Here is a 21,189-nt window from a genome sequence, read left to right as displayed (position 1 = left end):
AGAGGGGAGACGCCAAGAATGAGAGTCCTGAGTTGAACCGTACATGCTCTGCATGCTTAGAGAAAAGGTAGAGTCACTGAAAGTAAAAAATCAAAAAGATGGGGTCAGGCCATGAGAGGAGGGGAGGGAGGTGTGACAGAGAGAAAAAGATGAAATGATCAAGGGTGAAGTAGGGATGGAGAGAGGGGGAGCTAGGAGGGACGAAGAGGGAACAAGAAGAGATAAAAGCAGGCATGGACGGTAAAAGTGTAAAAAGGGGAATGATAAAGAAAATGATGGAGAGGAGGACGGAGTCGGGAGGAGTAACGAGAGAGAAAAGAGATGGAGGGAGAAGAAGACGGCAGAACAAAGATCAGCATTTCACATCAGCCTGGGTTAAAAAAGAACAGACTGTGTATGAGAGAGAGAGAGAGAGAGAGAGAGAGAGAGAGAGAGACACACAGAGAGAGAGAGAGAGAGAGAGAGAGAGAGAGAGAGAGAGAGAGAGAGAGAGAGAGAGAGAGAGAGAGAGAGAGAGATGTGTCTTGATAAAAGAATCAATTATGTAAATGTTAGAGTCCTTAAGCGCTGTACAGTAATTACATTGACGGGGAGACTGAAACGGGGACAGACCTGAACGGGCTGGACTGATTAATAGCTCTTGGAAATGTGAACAAACCCTCAGCGACACCTAAAGGTGCAATCCCTTCACTCGGGATGGAGGCCGGGCGGCTGTTTGTGGTCGTAAAAAGGCGAGAACAATACATCTCTTCGACCAAACTCTTGAATTCTATTGGATGTTTCTAAAAAAAAAGGGGCTGAACCTATAATAATTCTGTCGTTGCTGCCGGGCGAAGTTCTGACTGAAAGCTAATGAGAAACAGCGTCTGCTCCCTTGACACCTGCTGCTGAGCAAACACTTGCTACACTGTGGACTTGCTAAGAAGCTCAAAGATGTGAATATGCGTCATTTTTAGGAATATAATAACAATTCTTTAAAAAAAAGAAAAAGAGAGAGCTCCGTCTTCATTCAACCGTCCTGAGGCAAATTAACATTCAACCGTGGAATATTTCAAACAAGCGTGTCCCGGCCGTGTGGCTCCATCGTCTGGTTACTTCCAATAAAAGCGGAATCAGCTGTTGCATTGCGCCGCCTCCAAATGCTAGATAATATGCAATTAACTGAACAATTAACTTCACATTTACAGGCTGTAACTGGTGTAGTGTTATTCCACATAATGCTCAAAAGTCAATCGCTGTTACACAGCGGTTCGTTTAAGTGCAGGGCGCTGATTGGCCGGACCACGCTCATGCACGCGCCTAAAATCGGTGTTTTATTTTTTGGGCGTGAGCTTTGCTTAGGTGGAAACTTCTCAATTAGCACGCATGCATTAATAAACACTGCACAAAAGTCATGATACGCTCCAAGACATTCTGTATTTGCAATTATGGGTACTTTGGTGTTGCATATTCCTCCCTCTCCCAGCTGTACTCATTATCACGGTAAAGAATATGCCATTGGGTGTTCTGCCTAAATTATGTTACTGTATAAATTCTTTGTAAGCCAACACTTATTTCTACCAACAGTATCCGCTGTCTGATCAGTATTTGTTTTATTATAGTTACGGGTCATTAAAGGATAAGTATGATGTTTTTATATCCCTGAGGAGTAAACAATCTATTAGTCCACCTCCCGTTCCTGCCCAGTCTGTGGCACTCAAATCTCAAATCCACTGGTACCTAGAGAAGATGAATATTTTAAGCTGCTCTAATCACCGTTTATTATTATTGTTATGATAACAACAATTAATTAAATCATCTGAAGTTCACCTCGGTTGGGATTTCCATCTTTTCTCGGCTCACTGTTTTGGTTAAAAGTCTGCTGCTCGCTGGTGAACAAACAGCAGCATTTAGCCACTAAAAGCGTCTTTATTTCATACTGGAGTTAGCGGAGACCAAAGGGAAGCTATGACTCCAAATGTAATGCTAATGTTGCTCTGTGGCTGCTGGATGACTAAATAAATAACAAGCCCTGTTTGCCAACTCGCTCGCCATTAAAACTTTATAACGTGATAAAATGTGATATTTGCAACATATTGTGGTGCCTGAATGTAACTGAATACATCCGTTACTGTGTTCATGTGTTAATAAAGATGAATTCACAAAAAAAAGGCTAAATTGTTTTTTTTTTTTAAACAGCTGAGGAGTAAATGGTGCATTTGCTGGGGACTATTTTGAGCAGATTAATACACATTTAGTTGCTCTGGTGACAGCGTATGTAGATTTGACTCTGAACAAACCATCAGAAGGAGCCGAGTGCAATGATGCGGCTAACTGATGAGTTCTGAACAGATGTAGGACACTGGAGCGGGATAAACTGAATCACATTCATCAGACTTGGGAACTTGTTATAAAGCACGATATTTAAATTGATATTGATATCAGGGGTGATTATTTGCGTCTGGATCATTGGATTAGTCGTTTTTTTCTGTAAAATAGCAGAAAATACTGATGTGTTTCGGAAAGCCCAAGATCACATCCCCTTGTTTCGTTCACAGCTCAAAAATATTCAGTTTACTGTCAAGAAAATATTCACATTTAAGAAGCTGGAGTGAGGGACAGCAACTCATCAATCAACCGTTGCAGCTCTTAAGTCACATGTGATAACATCATGTAGATAATTCAGTGCCTTTTACATCATTTCATACACAGATATACTCTTCACTGGTGTTTTGAGTGTTATTTATTTGCCAATAAGAGAGATAAACCTCACAACAAATGTTCCATTGATATCATGATAATATCGTTTTTGTCGATTCTTTCGTGTAGTGAAAATCCGACATGGTGACATTCCTGCTTGTGAGCAAACAACTCTTCCATAGCATTTGTTGACAATAACAGAAGTCTGGGATAGTCGTGTCCTTTACCAGGTTACACACGACTGTAATCCTGTTACACGTCACCTGCTCTCTTCCAGCCACGGCCATGACCTTGCACACATAAGGAAGCTCACACGCCATAGATCACAGTGATGCGAGGCGTTTTCACTGGAAATGGGAACATGAATGTCCCGGTTAAATGACTCAATTTATGAAATGTGATGCAAGCTCTTTCCGATTGAATAAACGGGATATATACTGTGTATATAAATGTAGAGCACGAATACCTTTCTCTTCTATTAGAAAGCTCTCGCTGCCGGGCGTCACGGGAAACACAGCATTTGATACGGTAAGTTATTCTTTTGAACCTGACAGGATGTGACCACGGTGAGAGGGAAAAGGCGTGCATCGTGGAGCAGAGTGTGACGTTCATTGGGTTTGATTGGGGAGGGCAGCCTGAGGGGGAGGCGATGGATCCGATGGCTGGGTGGGTCGGAGGAAAGGTGTCGTCACGGCGACTGGGTTTTGACTGACAGCTGCGGGGGCAACCTGGATCTGATTTGATTGGACACTAGCTCATCCACGAGCGGCGGTGCACACAGCTGAGCACGCTCCGCTTTCTCTCACCCTCTCGATCACGCACACACACACACACACACACACACACACACACACACACACACACACACACACACACACACACACACAGACACACACACACACACACACACACACACACACACACACACACACACACAGGCTTCCTCTTGTTTGTCTCTCTGTCTTAGTCATTCGCTGCTTGTCACCAAATCTTTCTGTCTCCTCTCCGCCCACGCCTTACTCCGCCTCCCTCTCCCGTCGGTTTGTTTTCTCTCCCTTGTCATTTTTTTTTTGCAGCGATCTCACAGTTTCTCTACATAAAGCTTCTGCCTCTCAGTGTGCACTTTTATCTGAGGCCTCTCTGTGTATGGCGATCCCCGCGGGAGTCGAACCCTGTGCACCGCCGGGGTCGTTTGGAACAACACGACCCCATTAATTACCATAGAACATGACTGCGTCTCATTTAGAACATATAATTCAATGGCGGCTCATTCAGAGTGTATAATTGTACCACAAATAAGTACGTTTCCAGCATAGGTGGTCCCCCGTGGGAATTGAACTCCCGACCCGCGGCACACCGTTCACATCTTGCTTTTTCTCCAGTCGATAATTATCGACTCCCCCTCGCTGCCCGTTATAGCACGTTCATACGATGACAGTGGCCTCCTCCTGCCCGGCCCCCGAGCTGTTTCACCTGCCAATCAAACTAGCCGACTGGTCTTATTCCTCCCTGCTCCTGCGATGAGCTGACGGGGGGAGAGAGGAGGCGAGGGGAGGTGACAGGAGAGCAGAGTTGGAGGAGGAGGAGGGATGGGGAGTTTCGAGGGAAAAGGTGCGAGAAGAGATAGAGGAGAGTTATAGGAAAGGACGGGGAGAGGAGGAGGAGGAGGAGGAGGGCAAGGAGGCATCACGACAAGACAGAGAGGAGCGAATGAGCCGTGAGTGACACGGCGGTGGAGAGATAACTGATGATGATGGAGGGATGGAGGGAGGCAGGAGAGGACAAGGGGGAGGGGGGGAGCGTGGATCGATAGAGCTGGTTGGCTGAAGGTTCATCTATAATGCAGAAAGGCCAGGGGAAAGAGTGTACTCGTGTAGGCAGGATTTAAGAGGAGGGTTGTTTCTGTGTATGCGACTGTGAGCATCAGGCTCATTGTGTGCACCCTGTATCCGAGAACACGCCTGAGCTCATACAAGCACAGCGTTCACGCTAACTGCACCCGTGTGTCATGTTTGAACAGGTGACTTCTTGGTGTGTACTTTCACACCTTCAGGCACATTCAGGCTTTCAGTAAAGTGGGTGTTTTTACATGCGTCTGCCATTTATTGTTATATTCTCCTCTGTGGCAAGTAGCCTGCTCTGTTCCGACGAGTCGTTACATTAGCGAGGGCGAGCTCCTTTGATAGAGGGAGCACCGGCTCGATGTAGGTGACGGTATATTGGGTCATTTACTAGACGTAAGAATAATATTAAGAACTCGCGCACGATTCAAGAGACGGTGGGGAGAAAGCAAATTAGTAGTGGCCGAGAGGAGACAATAAAAAGGCTACGAGCTCTATAAATAAGATAGCACATAAACCCTGAATTAACCGTCCGCCGGAAACTGTCCTCAGCAGAAAAAACGGCAGCATCAGTCATATGTTGAAATTCTGAAAGAAGGCGACCTTGTGTGGTCCTGCAAATAAGCAACGGAGGAACTGGCAACCTTAAAACGTGTACCTGACCGTGATACCAAACAGTGGTGGTGCCCACCAACAACCAATGGTGGTTTCTTCTAACCACGACCTCTATCCTTCCCTAACCACAACCAAGAACGTCCTTACTTACTTAATTAGTTGCCTAACCGGACCAGACCATTTGTCGGTCTATCTGCAGTAAACAAACAGTAAACACTTTACTGAAGCTCATCTGAGAATTACATGTGTGTGTGTGTGTGTGTGTGTGTGTGTGTGTGTGCGTGTGTGTGTGTGTGTCTTACTCAGGGTTGCCGTTGCCCAAACAATGAAGATGAAACTTCTCCCCCTCTCTAGGAAGATTGCTCTCAGGCAGGATGTCCACATCGGGGGAATCTGTGAGTGGAAGGCAAGCACACACGCGCACACACACACACACACACACACACACACACACACACACACACACTCTCTAGTTACATAACACAAAACTCATGAGCGCTCAGACAGTCTCATTCATCCCCGTCTGAAATCTGCTCCCATCTGCATCCTGTAGGCGTCCCCGTCTCTCTGCCTCCCACAATGACATAACCCCTTACACAACGACACCGTCGCTTTCCCTCAGCCGTGCAGGACCGGCGTCTCGCCCACAGGGTGGCAGCACCGACACAGAGTCGGACGGTGCTCCGTTTCTAGTTTAATTTCAGAGGATAACCTGCTCTTCTTATCCACAGCGACTCAGCTCGGGGCAAGTGCACCAGCAGAGGAAGGTTAAATTCCTGTGTGGTCATTATTACGGGCTGCTAATAGGAAATGATTGGAGCAGAGATCAAACTGCAAAGGAGGAAAATATGACTCCTCTGCCAAATAAAAGAGAATAGAAATAATAACACAAAAAGGACTCTGAGGTTTTACTTTGCCCATCCTCTACTCTCCCTCCCGCCCCTCAGCATCCTCCGCATCTCCTCTCCTCCCCCATTCCCCAGTTGACTCACACAACACCCGCAGAGCGTGCTCGCTCCTCTTGTCCCCCGGGGTCAGAGTGGGATGGTCCACAGCGCAGGTGATGAGGGCTTTGTCGTCACTGCGGCTCACCTCCAGGGTGAGCTCGCTGCTCACGTTGTACGTGGGATCGTCTGGGACGGGCTCCACCACGTCTGGACGTCCTGAGGGGAAGAGGGACGAGAGGGGAAGGGGGCAGTTAAGAGGAAGGCGTCTGCATCTTAACCAGGGACTGGAACATCAGTAGTATAACAGATACAAAAACACACACACGGAGGGACGAGGTTCTTTTTTCCCCCTGCGATTAGGATGTGATGGTGTTATGTCGTAGAACCGTACCGAACTGCAATGACCCCCATTTGTTCCAATTAAATGAAAAATGCCTTTTCTGTGCGGTTGCACTGAGCCCCTGGGTGTTTTGCGCCGGTATCTATCATAATATGCCACCGATACTGTAAGTCTAACAATGCATTCAATCTCATTTCCAGAGCAATATCCCACCTTTTCTCTTACTGCTGACTCATCCGATGATGTACACAAATGTTTTATCCAATAAAACGGCCCCACGGATTTTACGACGACCCTAAAATGTCCCATCATAAAAAAAAAAAAGCAGCAGGTCTATCTCTGCCTTCCGGACAACCGGGACTCGCAGCAGAGACTCGGGTATCGCCGTTTGACAAAAATGTGTTTAGTGTTGAGGCGATTAGTCAATTAGCGGATCAACAGAAAATGAATCAAGAAGAATATTTATAATTCATGAAGGTGTTAAGTCATTCATCAAGCTAAACAGCGAGCCATCCACAGGACATTCAATGTATTTCTCTGTTTTATGTCACATTCTTTTTAAATTCTCTGGGAAATCACGATGTGTCCCTCCCATTTCTGATATCTTATAGCCTAAGCTATTTCTATATGAATCAATCAAAGATGAAAATAACCGTTACAGCTGCAGCCCCAAAATTTGCTCCGTTTGCGGCCAAAATTGGCTTGAAACTACGCACTTCTCACAGCGTATAAATAACATCTCCAGTGTCAGAACAGTTTCACGGTGACATAGGTTATCAAATCCTTCCAGTCTTACATCCTGCCACAACATCCCTGTTCACCAGGAAACGTGCAAAGAACATCTGGGTCTCGGAGCTCCTTTAGTGGCACCTTCAAAGCTGCAGAAGTCTATGTTGCGCGTTTGGCAGCAACCAAATGGCAATCTCCGTTCCCTTCAGGACCCCCAAACTCCTGTAATGTAACATCAGTAAACTGCACACTGCACGCTCATGTTTACTAACCAGGCCTGGCTGTGATGTTTCGTGCAGAAGGACACCAAAGGGACGGCAGAGGCCAAAAGATCTAATGTTCAGCTCAGTCCAGCTTTCTCCGGACTCACTCGCTCGCTGTTGCTTAGGAGACCGCTTGCATTTCCATCACACGAGGACAGAGAGGCGACTATACCCAGCACAGGAGTTTATCTTTAGGCAGATAGAGATCACCTACAGCATCTTAACGGCAAGCTGTTGCTGCCATATTTGTTTGATATTTTTGGGTGTTAAACGGCTCCGTTTTTAAGACGCAGGTTTTAAAATAATGATACGCTCATATTCTCTCACACGGAGAGATTTGAATTTGATGTCGTTTCCCTACTTTTTACATTTCTGGCAGCTGGCACAGAGCGGTCTGTGCAGGATAAAAAAAAAAGAGAGTGTGCAGGTGCAAAGAGGGTGTGTGCAGCAGCAGAGAGTCAGACCAAGTGTGAAAACATAAACACAGTGGAGACTGTCATCCGGAGAACGCACAAATATATAAAACTGGGTGTTCGGACCGTGAAAGTGGTTGGTGAATCTTGGATAGTGGACCAGAACCTTATCACTTTCTATTGCATGGAGCGAGACACACACACACACACACACACACACACACACACACACATGGACATGCACACACAAGCATGGTCACATGTAGGTCAAGCTTATGAATAACATATACACAGAGGTGGCAGAGATAGTGGCGGGGGGAGATGATTGGAAAACACAGACTTTTTTCCTCTCCGACTTTCTTTCATACGCCCAGATATCACAGAGCCGTCTTCCTCCTCCTCCTCCTCCTCCGCCTCCCCTCTCCTCCCCCTCCAGAGAACTCTTCTAATACTGCTGAATCTAATGACATCTCTCTTTTTATTACCATAACCAGTCCTCTGACCCGTGGAGAAAATTAGTTTACTTTCCAGGTGCATTTCAATAATCCTACGCCACTCAGGAGTCTTTTCTATTGCCCCCCACTCTCTCTCTCTCTGCACACAAACACAGATGCAGCCCTTATGAAGGACCAAAACAAGACCTGGGAAAGAAAGAAAAATCCTCTTCGTGCACTCGCTGACTCCGTTGTAATGTTTTTTTTTCCCAATCATACAATTGAGTTTTAATACGTTTTTCCGTGCCAACTGACTCAAACACATTAAAAAGTAAGCTGCAGTCACCGAAAGTGTTTTTTCCCCAAGACAGCAGTAATGCACATTTCCTCATAATTCACATTTCCTCAGTTCATTATTAGATAATCACCACAGATTTGCATGTCAGGTGCTGCAAGCGGAGCAACAAGCATGTCGGATTGGGCAGCACCACGCGTTGCTGCCCACATCCCCGTTTTAGCCACGCAGATCACTGCTTCGTGTCTGTTTATTTAATAAGCCCGCTACATGTCTCATGTGTGGAAGTGATCATTCTTTTTGTGATCATCCATTGCTTTCTTGACTTTGAAAATAAAATACAACAAATAAATACACAAATATAAATGTAGCGAATTGTTATTTATTAAAATAATATCAGATTGGCCCATTGCCACAAAAGCCGATCCAGCTATCTGAGTCAGTATTAGTGGATCAGTGTCGGTATCGGTGCATTTCTAACCCAGATGCTGTTTCTGGAAACAGAAGTTAATTCCAATGCTGTGAGCCAACATTCTACCCACAAACCATTGTGTTGAGGTAGAGGCGGAACATTTGGAGACATGTCAAAACCTGGATAGATAAAAACGAAAACTAGATAAGTGAACTGGCCATTGAAACAGCTGATACCAACAGTGGCTCAAGGACCATCATCTATTGATGAAGCAACAGAGAATCATCACCTGACCCCACAGTTCAGCTCCATGGAGCTTTTCAGCGTCTGTTCAGCTCTGACCCACAGACCGTACGACACGTGTCCAACACCAAACGGCAGACAGTTGGTGACAAGCTGGTGAGCGGAGCCTTTAGCAGCTACATATTCACCATGGAGACCGAAACAGTGCTGAATATGGGACTTGGGTTCATCGAGCCACATGACTTGGACTCAAGTCACGATGACGCCTGACTTGACTTGGACTTTTAAACCAATGACTCGTGACATCACTTGGAATAGAGCCCTTTAACTTGATACCTTCCACAAAGACCAAACATTAAAAAGTAAGTTATTTAAAAACTGTGCCGCCAATCACTTCGTCTGAACTTGACGGCATCCAATCAAGTTGCAGGACAGAACCATGAAGAACGAAAATCGAGTTCACGAAGCTGCAGTTGGAACTACAATTACACCAAGGATAATTGTTTTCGCAAACAAACCCTCTGTGGAGGTCAACCAGCAAATTGCAGAATGCAAAACATGATGGTCGGCAATTACAGACGGACACGCAAATGTCATACACTTAGTTAAGAGAGCATTATGAATTGTTTAGGACTTGAAACTCAAAGTCTTCATTTGGGATTTAACTTCGCCTTGAGGGCAGTGCCTTGCTTGTTAATGGGCAAAATAATGACTTGTTGTGGCCACAAACAACTCCAAATGAATGCCAATGAATGTTGCTCCGTACGGGCCGGGTGTCTAATTAAGCAAATGTTTGCTACTGCACCAATGTATCTTAATTCATTGATTAATGAACGTTATATGGTGATAATATGTGAATGAGCCTGCTTACAGGTGGTCAAAGGATCAGTTATTGCAGGTTTAATGTACATGCAAGTTATAGAGAGTTGCAAACTTGCATATCTCTATATAAACAAGGAGACTGTTAACAGACAACATAATGCAGAGCTGATGGTGTGGAGGTTCAAATAAAGGGGTGAGAAATGATGGATGTTCAGTGTTGAATGAAAAAGGAAACTGCATGAGCATCAATTACAGAGAAGAGAACAGAGAAACGTAGACTAGACATAGCCGCAGGAATGGAGAACCAAGAAAAAAGTCAGCATTTTTGCACTTCCGGGTCCCTCGTCTGCAAGTCAATGGGTGTTTTTTTGTTTAATGGGCTTTAGTTATGTGGCCGAAATAATAGATTTTAATGTTTTGTTCCACGTCATAAAATACAGCAAATACCCCACTTGTTTTTGGAAGCTTTTATCCATCTTTTATTGTTAACAAGTGGCTGAATGAGAATAAAGTTCTCTAGTCCATGCGACCGTGGACTTTGCTCAAAGACTAAACGCCTTTATTACTTTAGTACTGGTGATTGAACTTTTAATTCAAGAATGATGAAAGTGGTTTTCATTTGTGATTGTCTTGCTGTCCAAAAAAAACCTTGAAATGTGTGTTTGCCAGATCTTATTCTCTGCAAAACGCCAATGGACAAACCCCATTAGCTTTTTGTCCAGGGAACCAATGTGATGCCAACTTCCTACGGAAATATGTCATCCCGGCAGCACTCTAGATGCCTCCTTTAGAGAGCTTAGATCCCGGTAAATGAATTTCATTTGATGTGAAACTCACTTACATATACTTGTATTAAACTACAGAAGCACACTGTGAGTCTTATACACCGCCCTGTGTCCTCAGGTCTTAATGTGTGGTCATTTATAGTACACATTTTTGATGCCTTATCCCATGATTCATTACCATTAAAAACATTTCACAACGTCCCAAATAATTGCAAAACAACCCACCCATATCATATCATCAAAGTTATGTTTTTAATTACTGTTAAATCATTGAAAAAAGAATATGAATATGTAATTCTATTTTTCCAGCACAGTTGAAGCATGGGCAGAATTCTCCTTCTTTAATATTTAACCTCAACAATACTCCCGTGCTTGCTGAAAGTTTAATGGGATGCCAGTGCTTTTTTTATTAAAACTCCTATTCCTCGAATAAGAAGGTGGGCAAGCGGCACATCCTCGAGACCAACTTCCCCCAAGGTGGTGATGCGATGCAGATGGCGGCCTAGTGCGACCGATGCTGCAGCCCTCAGGTGTACAATCCACCATCCAGCAATCATATTAGGAGAATCAAACAACTGGATGCAGCAATTAGCGCGTCCGGTTTGTTTGGGCCTTTAAGGCTGCAGAAGTCTGCTTGTTGTGACGACAGTATCTGGAGTAGAGCTGAAACATTAGTCACTTAATCAATTAGTGGACGGGACAAAATCATTTAGTCGCATAATTAGATGTAAAAAGCTGTTTTTATAATCAAAGACATCAATCTGCTTCGTGTGTTCTGAATGCAGATTCCACTGATAACTGGTGGGACGCTGAAACATTGATGCAAGAGTGAAATCATCCACCCGAATTCTAATTTGTCAGAGAGAAATATTCTAATGCAGCGAATAATAATAAAAGATTTATTACAGTAAACATTTTGAAGTCTGAGTCTACACTAATGTATCCACACCAATTTATTCAATCAATCCATCATTTCAAGATTTCATTTCAAGACATTAATCATGTAAAACCGCGGATCATGAGCCCAAGTTGAAGTTATGAAACTGAGGAGATTTTCAAATGCTGTCTGGAGTATCTTTGGGTTTTTGACCGTCGGGGGAAAAAAAAGAATTTAAATTCGTCACTTTGGACTTTTGTTAATTAGGATGGGCATTTTTCGCCTAATTATTGATGTTTAATGGACAAAACCTCCAAAAGTATTACAATAATCAACAATAATGAAAGCAATCAGCAGTTGCAGCCCTATTGTGGATCATAAAAAAATAACAAAAGAGCAGTTGGACCGCTGCGGAAAGGTAAAGTGAATAAAACTCATTATATTTAACAATTTTGGCAAACAAAGAAGGCGCTTTGACCGGGGTTAAACTAGAAGACTCTGGTTGTCCTTGACAACTCCAAGGTGTGAGAACGTAGAACTGTGAATAGGCAGCGATGCATGGCTTAGCAGCAGCGTGCACGCTCAGCAGAAGCCCTTCTCTGGATAAAGGGGGGAGGTTTTAAAATAATCAAAACGGTCATCGCTATTAAGCTTAAATCGGATTATGTCCAAGAGAAAGCGCTGCAGTCTGATTGGAGCGTTCACGCGAGGTCATCTCATTTGGAAGGAGAGCTAAGCGGCCGTGCTGCTGGATCACCGAGTGAACAGATAACTGCTGCTATAAGTGCTGTATCTCCGTAAACTCTGACAGTATTCCTGCTACTTTTTACCTGTATTTCAGATCTTTGCATTGTGTTGCAGCTTTTTTTTACTTCTTCCACAACTGTCCATTTTTCCTAATGTCTCCTTCCGTCTCGCCTCTAACATTACACCGCTCCATAAGGACACACGCCCATGTACCCTTCGCCATCCGCCCCACGTCCTGCATTATGACAATTTGGGCCGCTATTCAGCCGGTATGGCCTTAAGTGCCACCATAAATCCCCATTATCCCCAATCCAATACATCGATGTCACTAAATGATCCATAGCCCTTTCACACAGTACAACTAATACAGTCTTCAAAGCTCTTAGCCTTTCATTCTTCTCAATTACCACTCCCTTTCCCGCACTCTCTTGCTCTTGGTCTCCCCCCCCTCTCTCTATCTAAATCCTCTCTCCGGATTTTTCCCACCATTTCATCAGCCTTCCCTCCTTTCTCTCTCCTGTTGCGCTCTCCAGCCCCGTCCTCTGTGAAAACCGGTCCCCCCTCTGTGCTCCGTCCACTCCCCCCAGTCTGCGCTCCCACTGAGCCGCAAAGCCACCTCGCCTCTTCTTCCCTGGTTTTCTTAATTCCCCTTCTGCTCTCTCCTTCTCCGCCAATCTCTGTCTTTGCAGTTTCCATCAGTCTTTCAGTATCCTCGCAGTCGCTCCCTCTATTTTTATATGCGTGCACACACACACACACACACACACACACACACACACACACACACACACACACACACACACACACACACACACACACACACACACACACACACACACACACACACACGCTCATTCACTCGCTCCCTCTCTGTTCTCTGTTTTCTCGGCAGTCCCTCACTGTCACTTGTTTGATACAAGGAGTCTCTCTCTTTCTCTCTCTCACACACACACACACACACACCCTCACACACACTCTCTCTATATCTGTGTCACCCTCATTCCCTTCTCTTTGCTGCTTTCTTTTTACTGTCAGTGAAGCTGTCAGAGAAGCAGTGGTGAGCAGAAGTCTATGGGCTCATTTTTCCTTCACACACGCACGCACACACACACACACACACACACACACACACACACACACACACACACACACACACACACACACACACACACACACTCACTCCAACAACAACAACAACAATAATAGCAAGCTGACCTGCAGTGCTCTACCGCTATCTTGGCGGAGATGAGCACTGTATGACAGTGTGTGTGTGTGTGTGTGTGTGTTTTTTCCAACAATGACTGATTGCTGTTGTGTGGTGTCAGGACGGATGGGCGAGGCCTCGAACGCACCATCATTCACATCCAGTTGATCTCCACAGGTCGCTCTCCGTCTGTCCCTGGCTTTTAAAGGGTCCGTTGACCAAAATCATAAAACAGAAGCGTTGCCCCCGATACTTTGGATGCAACCCTGTTCCCTGACAAGGCCATTCATTCAGAAAAAAAAAAAAAAAAAAACATGAATCCGGCTGGGTTTTTAACATTCAATGCCAACTTTCTGGCAACGCGTTAGCTCAATGTGTTTTGCATGGCAGGGGGAGAGTTCAAGGCGTATCAACTGGGATTGACACAGTCATGAGGGATGCTGCTCAGTCCATGAGAACGGTGGTGTCATGCCTTCTGTGACTCACATGTAGCTCAACTTGGACTTAGAAACTAGAAGTTTGGAACAAAAAGCCTGCGTTACAAAGCATTCAGAGACACAGGGGGTCTCATGAAAGATGCTGTCAAGTTGCATTACGCCTATAGTTCACTCTACACTTCTTTAGCCCGGATTTTCCACTCGCTGACAGTTTTTCGGAGCGCGCCGACAAAATCCCCAGATCAGAGGCAAATCGCCGTTGGCTCTGCGCTTGCAAATCGGAACCCGGGTGCTACCTGCAAACCGTTCAAAGGCCTTACAGGCACATTCTAGATATCTATATATAGCATGATAAATATCTGGACCGGCCGTGGAGCCGATGAGAGCGCAGGACGGGGGAAACCTGGCTGAGGGGTTGATATGTGTTGCTTTTCAACCAAAACCTTTCCTCTCGGTTGTAACTGGAGGGGAAAATCAATAAATAGGGTAGCCAGGTGGAAACAGGCAAGTTTGTGAACACGTGTGCCAACAAGAATATTAGAACACGCTACTGCGTGTGCGGTATTATAGTCGATTACTGCGTGTGGAAGTTGTTGATATGGGGGCTTAAAGTCAGGCCCTTTCATCAATTTCACCCATTATTATAAAGATCTGTCTCTTGTGATCATAGTTCCCTAAACGGTCCATGCGGAGGTCTGTGGATTATCCCGACTTATCCCAACATTGTTTGTGGAAAGACCTGTCGCTGCTTCTATTTTAATTAAACTTGTCAATCTGTTGAGCACGGCAAACACAGCTGAACTCACCCCCCAATTACACTGACATCTCAAGAGACAGATGACTTTAAACCCTGGACGGATAAAAACCCAAGCTATCTACGTGGTGCGATACCATTACAGGTAAGTGGGAGAATGCATCTTTTCGTGTGAGCTCGTCCTTTGAACAAACATCTAATCTCTCTTAAAAAGCAACAATCAGCTTCCCCTTCTGTCTCCTGTTTTTAGTTCAGCGCTAACAAAAAGACCAGATAATCTGTCCTCAGGCAGGCGGCTCTCCCATTCCTCCTTCTCTTTGTAGCTTCAGTCCATTCTTTCGATTCATTTCAATCCATAATTATAGCAAACACTAACGCTGCCAAGGCATCAGGACGTAAGACGGGCATTTTTGCATTACAAAGCCGTGCATAGTGTAGCATTTTCACATCAATAAACCGTTATCATATTATATCATCATATTATAATAATACAATTACTGTCCAAAAGGCCATTGCAAATAAGCTCCTCCAGTCTGAAGGCGGCAGTTTACACCGATTTTCCCGCCGGGACATCTGTTGAGAGCGCTTTGCACACAGACAGAGGGCGCTGTTCTTCCAGCGTAAACACAGCTTATAGAGTTTCCTGCTGATGGCAGATGGCGGAGCAAAAAGGCGACAGAATCACCACTTCCAACATGTTTGTTCTGCTCCATAAAGCAAAAAACAGAAAACCTTTGACTGATGAAGCAACGACAGACAGGGGGGGATTACGGGAAAACATGGCTGGAATTTGGAGAGACGCACCCGCTGCCAAACGCCACTCGTGTGACTCAGAAGCTGTCAATCGTCTCCTTGATTTTTCACTTTATCTGGAAGAGAGACGCCAGCTAATTTGTCCTCTCATGACACCCTCGCTGCGCTCCCTGGCGCCTTTCTCCTCCCTGCTCATTTCTCCCGTTTATCTGTAACAAGAAACCCCCCCCTAGTCAATCTGACCTCATGCAAAGCTCTCCCTATCTCCGTTCCTCTGTTCGACCTCATCCCTTCATCCTCTCCTCTGCCCTGCCTTTTATTGCCGGATTCTGTCGTTATCCCCGCCTAGATCCGACTCCCGCTCTCTGTTGTCGCACTCCCAGCCGCTCGGCGGATGACAGACACGCACACGCGGGCACAAATAAACTCCCCATCAACACGCACACACACACACTCTCAAAAACACAATGCATACACACTTCCTGGATACATGCACAGGCACGCGTTCATAGGATCAGAGTGTGAGGGGATGACGGGGAAAGGGAGGCACAACCGCAGCCACAGCATGATTCCACACCCGCGCACGCACAAGCAGCATGCTCTTGCACTTGTGTCCTCTCTCACACACACACACACACACACACAAATGTGCAGGCACAGGTTTAGGACACACAGACAGCAGGCGATGTGTCAAGGACACGATACACACACACACACACACACACACACACACACACACACACACACACACACACTTCTAAAGCTACTTTCTAAAAGAAACTCACAAACAAAAACACACAAATAAGTCATATGTGAGGCATATGCACAGTTTGGGTACAAACATACACACTTACAAATCCCCATACGCAGCGGTTACTCAAGGATCACACACACATTTACTGTAAGCACACAGAGAGACACACACACACACTTGTACACGCATCCACATCCTCACAGTCCTGTGGAATACCATTGCAGCTGCTAACACACACACACACACACAGATCCAGCTTGAGTACAAGCCAAGAGACATGACCAACACACATTTTGTGACCCCACAACACACACACACACACACACACACACACACACACTCCGGAGTCTCTCACCTTCCAGCTCCTGGTCTCCGCGGTACCAGTGCAGCGTGGCGGGGGGTTTGCTGCCTGTACTGGTGCAGGTCAGGGTGACTTTGTCCCCCTCTGGCACTGCATTCTCAGAGCCCAAGATCTGAGGTTTACCAGGCACACCTAGAGAGAGAGAGAGAGAGGGAACAAGTTAGGGAGTTGGCAAGAGAGGGAGAAAACTTTCATGCAGCAGAGTTCACCTTGTAACCGGCATAAACGAGAGAGAAAAGGCCGATGGCTGAGCTGTTGTGTGTGGAACTGAATATCAACAGCTAATGTTGATGAAGCATCTTCAATAGGCCTTTCACAGACAAACTTTAATTTATCGGCTCAATTCTGGCTCTCTGATGGAAACCAATTTGGAGGAAAGTAACGATGCAGGCTTGCAAATATTTGGCCCCAAAATGGTCACCGCTCAGCCGCTCGGATGGCTGCGGAGCTCCTGTTCACCCTGACTTTTCCACAGGCATCAAACCAACTATTGATTTTCAGAAATACTACTGCTGGTTTACAAGCAACGAATGGTTTATTTGTGATCCTCTGCTACATTATGAACCTCTCAGGTTGTCCGTGACAGGATTGCTTTCTGCCCCGGAGTCAAAACTGAACATGAAGAAGCAGCGTCATGTTTTTATGCTCTCATACGGCGGGTCTACTGCAACTCCCTCAACCTCTTTCAAATCAAGGTTGAAGACTTTTCAGCCTGCCGCTGCCTTTTATGAATTCAAGTTATGATTTATTTCTTGCACTGCACTGTAATTTTAATTCTTGTAATTCATACCTGTCTTATTCCATTCAAGCTTGTTTTAATTTGATTTTCACTTGGATTTTATAATTTCTTTTCCACTTTGTCTCCATGCGTTTGATGTTTTATGTAAAGCGCTTTGAATTGCCTTGTTGCCGAAATGTTGCGTATAAATAAACATCAGTGTCCATCAGGGCTGATGCACTAGAATATCATTATGTTTTGCTGACAAGCAACCACTTAAGGCTGTGCAAACAATTACTATTGTGTCTCAGAGGGAAAAGGCGGAACTGGCTTAATGTTGTTACAGCGTCACAAAACCTCTTAGGGGAGACGTCGGGTTGTGAGTTTAATACTGGAGGACGCTGATTGAACCCTGTTTTCCACCAAAAATCAGTATTTCCACAATCCGTTTTTGTGGCAAAAATATTGCTAAAGAAGTGGTCAGACTGTTTCATATATCTGTAAGAAACATGAATGATTAGATTTCTAACATTGATGCAGAAAGAGGCACCTCATGCATAGTTTTTAGAAAGAAAAGCAGCAGAAAAGTACATTTTTCTATCAAAAATAACTAAGCAACACTTCTATACAGTTTAATATTAACTGTTCACTGGTTTGCCCACAAAGAATATCTGCAGCTCTTCAATGTAATTTAAACTAATTCAATACTTTAAAACTCGACATGGCCCAAGGGCCCACTTAAAAGATTATGATGCAAATAGAAATGTAAGATTCTGAAGAAACTGAAGTCTGATATCAAGATCTAAAAAAGGCAGAAATGGTAAAATATTAGTTTCTGTGCCACAGAGATGATTTCACAAGTTTAAGTCGACATCTGGTTTAAAATAGGATGAGGGATTGTTGTGCGATTACATTAAAGCTGATGTATTTTTAAAAAATGAACCACACAGCATTTAAAAGTGGGCAGCGAGTAGCAGTTTGATGTGTTTTTATCAGGTCCAGGTCTCTATTCACTGTTACAAGCATTAAAAAGTAGCAGCATGTGTATAAACGCAGTATACCACCAGTAGCTAGCGTAGCATAGAAGTACTAAAGCCAGTAAATCATGTGCTCATGTACTCCGCTAACGTTAGCCCTACTAATGCTAACGTTAACTCCACAGCTTTTTACGTAGGCGCTCCTTCCAGCCAGTTGGTGAGGCTACGCTATGATTGGCCAGTGTGTGATGGAGGGGCGGGACCTAGTGAACACATAGAATCTTACTCTATCTACGTTTCTTTATCAATGAAATGTAAAGTGAAGGTTCTACACGTGAGTCTCGAACTCAGACTAGAAACCATGAACAAAGAACACAGAAGCCGAACACAGAAATTATGCAAACCTTCATACGTATCATTCAAACAGCATTCCTACCTACTGAGATGGGAATGCAATTAATGAAATGAAAAGAGAATAATGCGCCTTTAATACAGGCAGCATGAGGTCTACATCCACTCTGACAGCCTTGGCATTTTACAGTCTGGTAACATTGTGGCATTGTGTGACTGCTCATTCTCAGCACTTCAGGTCAGTTCAAAATGTCAAGTGAATTACTATTGCAGAGATGATTAAATGTGACTCCCAGAATTCATTAGTTAAAAGCAAAGATGGTAGCTAGGGTGACTCAGTCAGACTAAATGGGTTGTTGGCGGTGCACTGGTGCCTTGTGAGTTAGCTGAGAGGGACAGACAGACAAAATGAGGCAAAGGGTCAGATTCAAACTGGCTTCAGCCAAAATATCACGATACATCTTCGTCTCCAGGAAGTGCTCTACAGACTCTGGCACAGTCGGTTAAAATAAGAAACATTTTTACATGATTGCCGTTTTAACTCGGAGAGAAAGTTGTAGTTAAAACATCAGAAGCAGGAGAAGGAATGTAAAAAAATCCACAGTGCCAAATATTTCAGAACCCACTCTTCCCCATCGTGGTCGAAGGAGGACAGAATTAAATCTTTTTTTGCCGTAATCCATCTGGAGACGTTGCGGGCGGCACTTTTTTTTTCCCCCCAAGTGTTGGCGGTGTTTACAGTCGCTCTGCTTTTGAAAATAATGAAGATTCGGTTTGCCTCGCTACCGCATAGCGCCGTTAAGAGAGGAGAGGGAGGTGTGATGGGCAGAGAGAGAGAGCTGAAAGAGTGGAAGAGGAGAGAGGCAGAAATGGAGAGATGGAGAGAGACCAAGCCATGAAGGAGGAAAGCTCATATATTCAAAACTGACAAGATTTTGCACCAATTATTGAAATTTGTGACATTTATTCAGGCCAGAAAATTTGAGAAATTTGAGAAAAAGTATTATTCCGGCAGTGAGGAAATGTCAGCATAGAGATAATGTCCTCGATGTGAAGATTAAACTCTATTGTTATTTCCTGCTGTAGCATGAGATACCGCGCCATTAGATTCAATTATATTTGCAAGGTGCCCCCGTTCTTCCGGCCACCGCCTGCAGACAGACAAGCAAACAGACCAAATACCAATAGAAAAATGCTGTGAACTCACCAAGGTGTAGATCAAAAAATAAAAATGTGGTCAATTTTTAATGTAGCAGTATTTGATGTAGTGCACTGTGTGCGGAAGCTCTCTGGCAGTAAAGGAGAACTGAATATTAATGAGGGAATAATACTGCACATATAGAACTGGCTGGAGAAGCCCTGTCGAGACCCTCTCCTCAACATGGAGAATAAAAGAGAATAATGCCATTATGAATTATTCTCAGCTTAGCTCAGGAGAGAGGAGAGAGCCATAACACACATTTAACACTAACAGACACACAAGCATTTAAAACGGACCGTGCTCAGCAGTTATGCACTCATGTGTGTCTGTCTGTCAAGACCTTGAACGTGTCAAACCAAGACCTAAACACACACATGCATACACACATACACATAAATAAAAAAAAAAATCTATATCTTTGGCTGATTTTACCATGGGGTCTATGCGTTTTTAGACATCTTACCATCCATTTTTAATGACTTGGTTCCCTCTCAGGGGTCATGAAATATTTATTGAACGCAGAATACAGTGTCACCGCTGTCAATTACAGAAATAAAAAAAAGATATGCTTGAGTCACAATTACTGCACAATTGGAAGAGGCGATTCTGATGTTCATTTGAGTTTAACGTGCTAACGTGGACCCGCCTTCACCCTTGTTTCAACACACACACATTTCCCCTCCTCCGCCTCACACACACACACACACACACACACACAAACAAACATCACATTAACATTTCAAGCGTTCTGTTCATGCTGTTGTCCAGAGCAGCTATATTTAATTAATTTCAATACACATTGCAGCACTGCCAAAACATTTGAATAAATATCAACAAAATGATTTATTCAAAGATGCTTCCACAGCTCTGGACTGACACACCCCACATTTTGGGGAACAACCATGTGGCCGTACAGCCACAGAACAGCTTGTAAGCCACGCTGCCCCACCCTAAATATCAGAATTTTAGCATCACATAGTGCATTTTCCATAAGAATCAGGCAGAAACCCTTTGCAGCTCATCCAAGAATATTTTGGCAAAATTTGGCAAAAAATGTTGGCGGTGTATTAATTAAGAGAAGCCATGAGGACATGTAATAAAAACACCTCCTCACTATCACAAATAAGCTGACATCAATACTATAATCTGTCTATTTCAGAAGATACGCTTCATTTGTTGAATAAACCGCTTTTCATGATCACCACAAATAATGACTGGTTTTCATTGCACAGCAATT

The 21,189-nt window shown here is 44.4% G+C and overlaps 1 protein-coding gene across 2 annotated transcripts in view; it reads right to left on the bottom strand.

The window, feature by feature from the left end:
- The window catches only part of cadm3 (cell adhesion molecule 3), an 84,425-nt gene that overhangs the window by 10,379 nt on the left and 52,857 nt on the right, over positions 1–21,189 (bottom strand). For both annotated transcript variants that reach the window (XM_084008065.1, XM_084008066.1), the window contains exons 5-7: positions 16,700–16,837; positions 6,128–6,298; positions 5,438–5,528 (exon numbers count right to left, since the gene is read on the bottom strand). In XM_084008065.1, the coding sequence (XP_083864191.1) occupies positions 5,438–5,528; positions 6,128–6,298; positions 16,700–16,837 (400 nt within the window). The remainder of the gene's footprint in view (positions 1–5,437; positions 5,529–6,127; positions 6,299–16,699; positions 16,838–21,189) is intronic.

This window comes from Eutrigla gurnardus (genome assembly GCF_963514095.1).
Source record: "Eutrigla gurnardus genome assembly, chromosome: 4".
NCBI lineage: Eukaryota > Metazoa > Chordata > Actinopteri > Perciformes > Triglidae > Eutrigla > Eutrigla gurnardus.
Note: the sequence above shows the minus strand (reverse complement) of the source record. Positions and strands in the feature narration are given on the sequence as shown.